We start from the raw sequence: 11,964 nt of genomic DNA on the forward strand, positions 1-11,964 counted from the left end.
GTATGTGTGTCTCATATGTTTTATCTATTTCATCATTTAAATTGTTTCCTCTTGATTTGATCTAGCAGTACCAACTTTTTTTTTCTGATCTGTAACCCTTACTACTGAAATTTCTTAGAAAATATTCTCTCTCTTTGAAGACCAGAGATTCCTAATTTCTCTCTTCATAATTGCTGTTTTGTAATTTGGTTGTTCTTTATACACACACACACATACACAAATATATGTATATATCATGTAAATGTGATTGTACTCTGAATATATCGTTTTAAAATTTATGTCTTGGGGACTGGTGAGATGGCCCAGAGGTTAAGAGCACTGACTTCTCTTCTGAAGGTCCTGAGTTCAATTCCAAGCAACCACATGGTGGCTCACAACCATCTGTAATGAGATCTGACGCCCTCTTCTGTTGTGTCTGATCATTTTCTCTGGTGGAGTCAATCTGTGTTTTAATCTGTTCCATTATCACTCTATATAATAAATACATCTCACACACATCCATTGTTTCTTTAGAATAAATTAGAAAGGTGATAACTAAGTGTAGGGTCACATGCATTTTTAAGATTTTGATATGCTGCCAAGTTAACCCCAGAAAAGTTTTACCAATGTATACTCTGCCAGCAGAATACATACCAGGCTTGCTGCTTTTCTAACTCTCAGACCTGCTGTTTCTGCACAGTACATACATACATACATACATACATACATACATACATCTAAAAGTAGATTTCATCTTTTCCTAAGAAGGTCTCTTGCTCTTAGGATATTGAGAAAGATCACAGATCCCTGCATGTTACATAAATGAAAGTAATTGCTAATGTTTCCCTCTAATATTTGCCTGTAATTGTTTTTTTATTTCTCTCATGAAGTGTTGGAATTTGAAGTATACTGTCTGTATAAGGTGAGGATGCTAGAAGCTGGCTTCAAACCTCCTTACTCACGCAGACGACCCCCCACCCCCCTTTTCTAGCTGTATGGAAGAGGCTGCTTGTTGCTGTGGCAGGCCCTCCTGCAGAGCCAGAACTGCGGAGTTTCCCAATCCCTCTTACAGCCCTGGCCTCAGCACTGACCAATGAGGCAGACACTGGGGGATCTTTGGGGCCCTTGTCTTTTCATTCATGAAATCAGAAAGCTGCTATTTATCCTGATTATCTTAGGGCACTTCATAAACTATCCAATGTACTATCCAAATGGAGTATATTGTTTTCATATTAACAAGATTACTTCCTAATGAGAAGGAAATAGTTGGGGTAAATGGGAAGGGACGAAAATCAAAAACAAGCTTGAGAAGTAGCTATTTGAAGTTTCGAGGATTCCTGACCACTTTTACTATTGAGAAATTTTCTTTCGTATATTAAATTAATTTTGCCTCAAGTTCTCTTACAGATTCATTTTCCTGGTGGAAGCAGTTATAGGCCAGAGAAAAGAGGAGAGGGTTAGAACTAGGGGCACTTGGTCTTGAGTTGAGTTTTAAGAACCCACAGGGTCTGGTGGATGGCCACACACCCACTGGTGAATGTACCACATACTGGACTTGGCTACTAAAAGAGAAGGGACCGGAGGTTGAGAGGGGCTGGGAGCTGGGGGTTGATCTGGGAGGAGCTAGAGGGGGGAATGGAGAATGAATATGATCAATATACATCGTATGAAATTGTCGTAGAATTAATTGAAATATATTTTAAAAGAACACTTGGTTTGGGGGGATGGGGCAGCTAAACATGCCTGATCTTATCAGGCCTTACATCTGATATCTATGGGTTTCTTCTCCGTTTAAATGGGTTAATTGTGAGTATTTTCTTCTGTGGCTTGTAGTTCTTTGGTTTAACTTTAAGTGACATTTGATCCTGAATATACATTACGAGTGTTCAGATTTCATGTGAGGCTATGATTTCATTGATCAAGTCATGCCCATGACACAGTGTTTCCTAGCACTGTGTCTCACTGTACTGGGGCTTTGACGTTTTCTCTGTCCCTCTGCAGCCAGTCGTAAAGGGGGTGGTATGAAGGCCACATGTAGGGTGGAGCACTTCACGGTCACGTACTCTCAGTGTCTCGAACATGTCTGCATTCACCTGTGCTCATTATAAACAATATTTCTCTGATTCAGAATGAGAGTAGCATTTGTCTGTGGATATAAATGTAAGGGTTTAGAAGACAACTTGGCACTGTCAGTTTAGCTAAGCAACAGTAAGAAGTTCCCCTCTTGGTTGTAGAACCTCCTTAGCCACAGCTCTTAACTGGGCTGACAGTACCTGGCGTGAGTTCCCTCTTGGTAGGCAGGCCTGGAGACTGATCAGAGTGCTTGGTTTCCCTGCTAATGGTTGGGCTGTTGTTGCAGCGATGAGCACGTCTCGCTTGTGGGTTGGTATTGCAGTTCATGAGGTCAGCACGTGGAGATTGATGGTTACTGACGCCTTCTCTTCCCCAGCAGCTGGCGTTGCATCCTCGGGCAGTATGAGAGCCTGTCAGCAGGGAAGAAGTTCCAGTTTGGTTTCTCCATATATGGCACCCAAGGTGTGTAGCGTCTTCAGCAGTAGAGCCTTATCGACTAACTCTGGTGAACAGCCAAGAGGAATGGCAAGAGCCGGTATTGTGTGGGGAGCCTCTGGGTTCTCTCTGACCAACAGCATAAATGGAGGTATCCCACATCTGGCGTGAGACTTTTGTTTAATAACCCCTGGCTATTAGGCACCTGTGTCTAGTTGTTTTGTTATAGACAAGTACTCAGAGAAGTCTCAGAAACTGAGGAACACAGGGGAGAGACTAATCACTTTGAGATAAGGTTAATTTTTGTTTATTGTTTTGTTGGTCCAATGATGAAGACCAAACCCAGCACCTTGTGCTTGCTAGGCAAACCCCCTACTACCAGATCCCCAAGCCAAGAAATGTTAATTAAAAATAACAAAGTTAGCTAAGATTATGGCTTTTCCTGTGTTACTTTTTTTTTTTTTGGTTTTTCGAGACAAGGTTTCTCTGTGTAGCCCTGGCTGTCCTGGAACTTACTCTGTAGACCAGGCTGGCCTCGAACTCAGAAATCCGCCTGCCTCTGCCTCCTGAGTGCTGGGATTAAAGGCGTGCGCCACCATGCCCAGCTCCTGTGTTACTTTTATTCAATGAGCTTTATGCTTTCTTTAACATATGAATATATATAAATCCAAAGTGAAAGTTGGTACATTTTAATGCCAACATCAATCCCTAAATTTACCAGAAGGCCTTCAGAGACAGTAGGACACCATATCGTTACGGATCAGTGTTAGGGTTCAGCTTTGTTATCTGTATAATGAAATAAATGCTTAACAGACTCTGTCTGTCTGTCTGTCTGTCTGTCTGTCTATCTGTCTAAAATCTGTGGCTAACCATACTTTTTTTTTTTTTTCATTTGAGGCACAGTCTGTGGTTTTAGACTTGCATATCCTCCAGTCACCCCCACTCTTTTCTCTACCTGTAAAGCTCCTCTTTTCCTTTATCCCTGTGCTCAGATGGCACCTCAGCAGGAGGCAGGACATCTCTGTCCACCCTTGTAAAGCAGCAGCCCTCCCCTTCCCTCCCCCCCAACCCTCCAGCCCCCCCCCCCCCCCCCCCTCCATCCTGCTTCCTTTCTCCACCTCTTTCCATCTTAGTGCCTGACAGAAACATGACAAAGCGGAAGTCGTTTCACAAATAAGGACAGTCCTTGAAATTTTGTAGTTTTTCTCTTTTATGTCAGTCAGGAGGTTTAATTAATCCACAGTGTCTCTGGAGGAGCAAGTTGACTTTCTATGCCTATCTGCGCTGGTCATTCGCTAGGAACCTGGGCAGAGAAAGATTTCTTGTTAGGCCTACCTGGTCCTGTGGAAAACTAAAAGTCTAGATCAGAGGCAGCAGATGTTTATTCTGAGCGAGTCTGGCTTCATCCATACGCGATCACTGTTACATTTTTACTCTGTGCTGCCCACTGTTCTAGACAACCTTCAAACTCCTAAGGAACTAAAATGGCTGAGCTTGGAGAGATATACAGTTTTAGGGGGAAAGGATATGATATGATATTAGGTATTGCTAATCACGAGAAAGGAAACACCTTGCAAGGCTGTGGAGTGAGGAATACAGGAAGGGCTGGCATTGGATAGTCAGGGAAACCCCTCTCCAGTCCCTTGAAGGAGAATGGGTTGGTCAGAGAGAATCAATCGTCCATGTACAGATCCTGGGGTAGTAACATTGTATGGACTGAGCAGGTAGGTTGTGTGTGTCTGCATAAGGACACACACACATAACAGTAATTAAGGAAAAAGATGCCATGGATTTGAAAGAGAACAAGGGAGTGTTATACAGGATGGTTTGGAAGGAGGGGCTTGAAGGGGGAGATAACGTGATTATATTATAAGGACAAAAATTAAAACAATTACAGGGGGGGGTGTCATCTAGGACAGTGGTTCTCAACCTGTGGGTCCTGACCCCTTTGGCAAACCTTTGTCTTCAAAAATATTTACAGTACAATTCATGACAGTAGCAAAAGTCCAGTTTTGAAGTAGCAATGAAAATACTTTTGTGGTTGGGGATCAGCACACCATGAGGAGCTGTATAGAAGGGTTGTGGCATCAGGAAGGTTGAGTTAGAGCTCCAGGGTACAGCGAGGTCAGTCAGACCAAAACCGTAGTTAGGAACAGGGTAGTAGTGGGTGTGAAGAGGAGCTGGACCTGGAGAACTTAGACCAGTGTGGCATGGCATTGTGACGCTTTAGGAGCGGAGGGGATTTCGGGTTTTCCTAATTCCGATGATTCTGACACTGAGATTGTCACCTAATGTGTAGTAGAGTCACCTAATGCTCTAAATTGTGAGTAGCAGTAGGTCCATAAAACAGTATGCAGGAGGCCTCCGGAGAGATGGCTGTTGCTTAAGAGCACTGGCTGCCCTTCCTGGTGACATGGGTTATTTTGCTAGCACCATGTGACAGCTGACAACCATCTCTGATTCCAGCTCTGCGGGATCTGACACCCCCTGCTGGTCCCGACAGGCACTGCATGTGCAACAGAGAAATCCATCATGTAGGCAAAACATCCACATATATGAAATAAAATGAAATACAGTCTCAAAAGTGTAGTGATACGTGTACACATCGAGGATAATAATCATTTCATAGAGGTTGCTTTTTACTTCTGCTGTTATGGTGGTGATGGTGGTGTGTGTGTGTGTGTGTGTGTTGGTTCTAGTGGAAACTGTAATTCATATACTTGACTGATATTTTTAAAAAACATGTTCACGATCTCCAAATCTAGTCTAGTCTAGTCCCCAAATTTAAAGATAAGCAAGCTGAGACACACTTTGAGGTGACGTGCCTCAAGGCAGTGTGCTTGCTGTTTGTCATCCACTGGCTGTGTACACTTCCTGTGTCTACCCAGCTGACCCCGTACTGAATTGGTTCTGGTTTCTCGATGAAGGGAAGGAGTTAAAAGCTGAAAACTAATTTTACACACACACACACACACACACACACACACACACTCTCTCTCTCTCTCACTAAATCTTTATATCACAAGAAAGTTATTCTTTTTTTTTTTTTTTTTTTTTTTTTGGTTTTTCGAAACAGGGTTTCTCCGTATAGCCCTGGCTGTCCTGGCACTCACTTTGTAGACCAGGCTGGCCTCGAACTCAGAAATCCACCTGCCTCTGCCTCCCGAGTGCTGGGATTAAAGGCGTGCGCCACCACACCCGGCTAAGAAAGTTATTCTTGAGGTAGCTAATAGAACCTTTATTTTTAAGTTGTTTTCCTCTCATATAATTGATTTAGGTGTTAGGGGCAGGTGAGGAGAGTCATCTGTTATTCACCCTCCGTGACGGTAGAGGTTGAGCCTGATAATTAATTTATTAGTGGCTAAAAACCAAGGCTTCAAACTTGCTTGAGAACAACCTGGGGAAATGACCAAAAAAGTCGGACAAGTCACTTTGTAATGTGAGGGGTCAGACATTGTTGGCCTGACCTGGCATGAAGATGCTGTAGTAGAACCAGAAGACAGCCTCTTTCTCTTAGCAATTGGAACAGGAGGGAAGCCTGGCGCTCCTCGGAGTTCCTGTCTGCCCGCTGCTGAGTACTTAGCTGGCTGCAGCTCTTTGAGTAGTGATGTCCTGATTTTGTGAACACTCAAGGTGATGGTGCAGCTCCAGTGTAGCCCAGGTTGAGGTTTTTACTTTTTTGTTTTAAAGTCACAGCTCTGTTTAATTTCTAAAGTGCATAGGTAGGGTGAAGATGTTCAACGTTTTCTTTTATTGAATTCTAGCGAATGACTCTGCAGCTTTCTTGTAGCTGTACAGTGAATGACATGTTAGCTTTGTTTTTAAACCTTCAGTTCCTAGAACACAGAGTGAAACATCCCGGTTTTTACAAAAATTTATGACTCACCTGGTGCCGCTTGACTAGAACTTTTGCAAGTTTGCTATGATTTAGCTCATAATTGCAGGACTAACTTGGTTGTGTGACCCAGCTTTGGTGACATGTTGTAACCACAGTGAGCACTAGGTGGCGCTCCTCCATCACTGGATAGCGTTCTTTCAGGCTAGATGTCCATTCTGGATCTTTCTCGGTGCTTATTAATTTCACTGATGTTCATATTGGTGTGGCACTCAGGAGAAGTCAGGAGTGCACAGAACCACTGATTATGTCTCATAAAGTGAAAGATTAAAAAACAAAAGAAACCAATGTGAATGATGAATTCTTCTGTTGGATTAAACTTGAAAAATGCTGTTTGTCTTACAGGAAAAAGTAAGGCTTCAACATTAGGTGATATCTGAGTTGTGTGAGGCTACCTAGGCAAACGAATGAAAGAAAATCCTGTCCTAATACGCGTGCCTTCAGGTAGATTCTGGCAATCAGTGTTATTAACATGTGCTGGCATACACAGGCTTTTCTCACTATAGAAGGATGTCTGTGTTCATAGCCTCTCAATCCCTGTCTGTTTACCATCAACACACCATCTTCTCCAGTCACGAATACTCAAACACTCTTCACTCCAGACAAAAATGCAAACAGAGCCGGGAGTGACTTGTAGCTAATGCCCCGTGGTGATCGTTGCAGCCCATGCCAGTCCACATGTGCATTTGGCACCTCAGGCTGGGTCTCGCTGTGCTCATTCTTGCAGTGGGCTGGGCAGGGCTGGGGGTGAGCTACAAGTACCCTCATGTGGTACACATTCCCTAGCCAATGGGAGCAGTGTTCTGAGACGAGCACAGCCTTCTCTATGTGCACAGACATTAGCCCCGTTTGTCAGTGACACTGCTTATCTATGTCGTCAACTCCTAGAGAGAAAAATGAATAAAGTAGTCTAGGAAGGGTTGAACTTGCTAAAAGTGTGGAGGTCAGTTTAAACACCGCGGTGGAGAAAGGAGCCCTTCCCAGTGTATCCACGCCTGCTACGCCAGTTTCCTACGCCAGCTTCAGGTTGTGGTGCCTTTTTGTTTCTTGAACTCCATCTTCCCCATCATAGCTCTATACTTTTTATCTCCCTGGAATATTTTTGTCCTAGGTCTCTACATGACTGGCTTCTCCTTGTCCTGGTTCTGGCATTGTCTTAGAGAGAGACCTTAAGTTTCTCTCCTAGTTGAAGGCAGGTTCCTTACCTTTTTTACTTCAAATTTATCATGTATACGTATTCCCTTGTCCTTAGAGCATTTATCATGACAAGTATTGTATTGTTTGTTTCTACATTCTATGCGAAGTATGAAGAGAGATAGGAAATGAATAGGTATGGTCAATATTAATAGAGCCCTGTCCATTTTGAATATTCTAAGTGACTGTTGTAGTGCCTGACAAAGAGAAGTCATTAATATTTTTATTAAGCAAATGAAAGAAATAAATTCAACTTTTAAGAATGCCTACCTTTCCCTTTGTGCCTACTGGTGGATACATACTGCTTTTCAAAGTCTTCATATATTTACTCAAAAAGTATTGTGTTGCATTTTCTACATACTGCAATATACTATACTATACATACACTATACATGTAGTTCTTTCAGATGCAGCCTTGAGCCAAACAGACATTTTTAGCAGGGGAAGGAACTCTGCAGTCAACGTCTGTTGCATGAAGACAGTAAGTGCTACAGGGAGAATGGCTGGCTGTTGTAAGCAGTGAGCCCTCCTGTGGTGGATAGGACTTCAAGGAGGTGGCTAAGGTCTCTCTCATAGAGAAGAAGATGAAAGTGGAGCAGGGTTGGGGAGGAGTAAGAGTGAGCCATGAGATATTAGAGGGAAACATCCCAGGAAGTAGGTAGGAGCAGCGGTGGGAAGGCTCTTGGGTACATACAAAGAATTATGTGCCTAGGGCAAAGTCCGCAAGAGTGACCGTCATGGGAGGTCATCGCAGACAGACAGATCTCACAGGCTTTGGTTGAAATGGAGACACTTCATATTCGTACACTAGAAGACTTGATATTCCAATGGGGTAAGTAGACTGAATGCATTCCGTGGTAAACTCCCAGAGGCTATTTTTGCAGAAACTGACAAGCTCATTCTGTATTTGAGATGGTAACAGGAAGTACTGAAGTTAGCCGAGGCGGTGTGTATGTGTGTGCAGGAGTGGAAGCGAAGAGGCCAGAGGTCAGCACTGGGCGTCTGCCTACTTATTCCCCATCTAACCTTCTGAGTCCATGTCTTTCACTGAACCTGGAATTCACTGAAAGGCTGGGTTGGTTGGCTAGCAAGCCTCAGAGATCTGGCTACCCAACTCCACCTCCCGTGTGCTAGAATTACAGGTATGTGCCACCATAACCGGTTCTTTTACATGAGTGCTAGGCACCAGACTTAGCTTTTACAAACTGAGCTATCTCCTGAGTCCCAGTCAAGATAATTGCTTAAAAGTATGAAATTGGAAGCTTTGCCTTTCCTGAATGAAAAAGGTGTAAAGTTTCTGTTTTAGACAGTGTGATGCAGCCCTGGGATAGCTAGGTTTCATGATGAGTGGAACGGAATTCAGAGCCCAGAGGTAAACTCTTGGCAATAAATCAGTTTTTAACAAAAATGTCAGCACCATTCCGTGAGGAAAAAAAGGAGTATTTGCAAGTTATTGCTGGGATAACTGAATATTTGCATTACAAGGATCAATTTAGACTCTTGCCTTAAGTAGCTCAAAAAAAAAAAAAAAAAAAAAAAAAAAGATCATAGACCCAAATAAAACCCTGAATATAAAACCTCAAATTGGAAATCTCTTACAATGAAGCATAGGTCTACATCTCTGCGGTATTGTGTCAAGCAAAGCTTTCTTGAATATGACATCAAAACCACAAGTCACCACCATTCCCATCCCCTTGCTGGAGAAATGTTCTAGAATGGCAAGTGTGACCCAGGGGGTCTTCTGGAGTACTGCGCCTAGATCCTAGCTGGACACAGGGATGGATATCTGCGGGGAGGAAGCAGGATAAGGACTGAGGTACAAAGGTGTGGGCAGATAGAGAAACTGACAAGGAGCTGCAGGCAGCAGGAGGAGGGACTGGCAAGAGCAGAGAGCTTCTCAGGGTGCAAGAGAACTGCCAGAGACCGGCTAGAGTGGAGGGCTGTCTGACAGGAGCTGTGACTTCAGCAGAGCTCAGCAACTAAACAGGATCTGACTGGGAGCTCGGAATGTAAACATCTCACCCCAGTGTTCTTCCTTGATCCAGCCATTGTCTCCTCCCAGCAAATCCATGTGAAAGATGGAGCATTAAGTAGTCTGTGGTGAAGTTCATGAAGGTTCCTCCCTGCCCAGGCTCCGGGCTGACTATAGGCATCTGACTGAGGGTCTGGAGGGACGAATGGAAAATGTCCAGTGCATACATTTCCAGGCCTAGTGGTGTGATGGTTAAAGAGAGACATAACATAGTCACCCCCAGTGTGCATATGACCTTGACAGTTGTAAAGCTCAGACATACTGGTATTTTCTCGGCTATTATATGGTTGAACTAGAGTCAATTCTGTAATTGAATATTGAATATAAATAGTATATAATTACTTTAAAATTATTGTGCTACATATATTTAGATCCAGCATTTTCGTTTTGTCTCAAATCCATTTCTTCTCTTAGGATTGAGCTTAGTTGATAGATGTCATGCATTCCCTGCCCTGGTTTTACCTAACACCACGTCAACTGTGTTCTGGAAGGCGCTAGCCAAGGAACATGGGTAGGGGGCCTCAGGTGGGGGAGGGGAGCTTTAGATTCTTTCCAGAAAAACATAACAAAAAAATTTTTGAGTCTTTTAAAATATTGAATATTTGATTTTTGCCATCTTACCAAGATCTATCTATCGAACATGTATTTCCTTCTTTGGATCTTTATTTCAGTATTTGTTTGATGTTTCAAAGATCTCAGAACTACTACACATGCCAATAAGGACTTTCAAAAGAAATGATAGTTACTATCTTCTATAAGCCCGTAATCTGGTTATAAAGAAAATTTTAATTGCACAAGCATACCAGATGACAAGGCAGCGCTATTCTGTGGGAAATCCGTCTGTCCCACAAGGAAACAAGGCGCCTTGTAAAGCCGAGCTGTGTACCAAGTCACAGAGCTCTTGCCAAGTCACTTGTCTGCAGTTCTGTTCCCTCATTGTTAATGTCCCTTTGATATCTGGACCTCTGTGAAAACTGAATCACAGGTCCAGAAATCCCAACTCCCGATGGGCTGGAGTTGGTGTGGGAAGACTTGAGAGCAATCGTGTTTGCTTTAAGATGACTGAGGCAGGTTTGCCCTTGATTTGCAGAGAGCTTTCCCTTGATACAAACCTGTAACGTGGCCTTTTCACACGGCAGTGATCTCAGAAGTCAAGAGATTTTTTTTCTTTTTTAAAAAAAGATGGGGCTCAAGAAGAAAAAGGTTTAAAAACAACCTTCCTTTCGGGATGGGTGGCTCACTGTGGCCCTGGCTCTTTTGCTTTTCTCCTCTTTGCTCTTCAAGAAGTGTGAGCATTCGGTAGCATCACAGTTGGGGGAAACACACGAGTTTGTATACTGAGTTTTTGGTTTGGTTTGGTTTTCTGTCTTTTTGAGCCCAGACTGGCCTGGAACTCCCTGTGGAGCCCAGGCAGGCTTTGAACTTGTGATCCTCCTGCCTCTGCCTTCAGGGTACTGCTGTCCTGCTTTTGTTTAAACCATAAAATGCAAACTGGTCTTGGACTGGAGCTTTCCCCACGCCTCCCGGCGTTTGGATTTTAGGAGAGCACCTTGTAGAGCCCAAGAAAAAAGCAGCTTCCCGAGTACACTCTGGCTTGGCTGCTGTGTTCCATTCCCTGGCTTATCCTGCTGTATCTAAGGTAGGAACTGCTGGCTTAGCTGCTTACTGTGCCTGGTAATACATTTTTAATGACTCACTGTATTCTCGGAATGCTCAGGGCAAAATGAAGTTTGTTCTTTGGAACCACTTTTTACTCTCCCTTACTGGAAGCAGCTGGCTGGAACGGGCAGGTCTCAGGTGCCACGACTTCAGATGCAGCCGGGTAAAGCCATTCAGGGGAGTTACAGGCACAGATGAGAGGCTCAGACTAGTTTAATAGCCTATTGAACTGTAACCATTACTGCCTCAGTTTAATGAAGCCACACAGTAGCCGATATTTATTTGTTAAGTCAGATAAGGGGCTAGTGCTGATTCTAACTATGCAGATTCTGAGAATCCAAGTTTTAATTAGTTGAAGACATTGCTCCATGGTGAAGTATATACCATTTGGGTATGATATAGATGAGAAACATTTATGTCTTGCTACCTCTTGTAAAATACTTTACTTGAAATAGAGCAATAAAATGCTAATGTGTAATAAAATATGTGCACATTCAGTGTTGTTAGATTTGTGTCTGAGAACATGGCTGGATTTATGTTGCTATGTTGCTGTTTTTTGCTCAAGTGGAGGATTAAGGGGACAGGGTATGATTGCCAGAACTGAAGATGTGTGTGTGTGTGTGGGCGTGTGTGCAGGTCTGAGGCCCACTCTCCAGAGTCATGTCTCTCTCTCTCTCTCTCTCTTTCTCCCCCCCCC

At 43.4% G+C, this 11,964-nt stretch overlaps 1 protein-coding gene across 10 annotated transcripts in view; it reads left to right on the plus strand.

The window, feature by feature from the left end:
• Nucleotides 1–11,964, plus strand: part of Nme7 (NME/NM23 family member 7) — a 123,381-nt gene that overhangs the window by 2,622 nt on the left and 108,795 nt on the right. For 3 of the 10 annotated variants that reach the window (XM_029483004.1, XM_021157201.2, XM_029483178.1), the window contains one exon: nucleotides 2,429–2,514. The exons of 1 other annotated variant lie outside the window; for it this stretch is intronic. In XM_029483004.1, the coding sequence (XP_029338864.1) occupies nucleotides 2,429–2,514 (86 nt within the window). Of the gene's footprint in view, nucleotides 1–2,428; nucleotides 2,515–8,132; nucleotides 8,409–8,625; nucleotides 8,719–11,175; nucleotides 11,248–11,964 lie in introns of those variants that run through there. 6 more of the 10 variants (XM_029483015.1, XM_021157206.2, XM_029483091.1 and 3 more) reach the window with 4 other exon arrangements.

Source organism: Mus caroli, chromosome 1, assembly GCF_900094665.2.
Source record: "Mus caroli chromosome 1, CAROLI_EIJ_v1.1, whole genome shotgun sequence".
NCBI classification, from domain to species: Eukaryota; Metazoa; Chordata; class Mammalia; order Rodentia; family Muridae; genus Mus; species Mus caroli.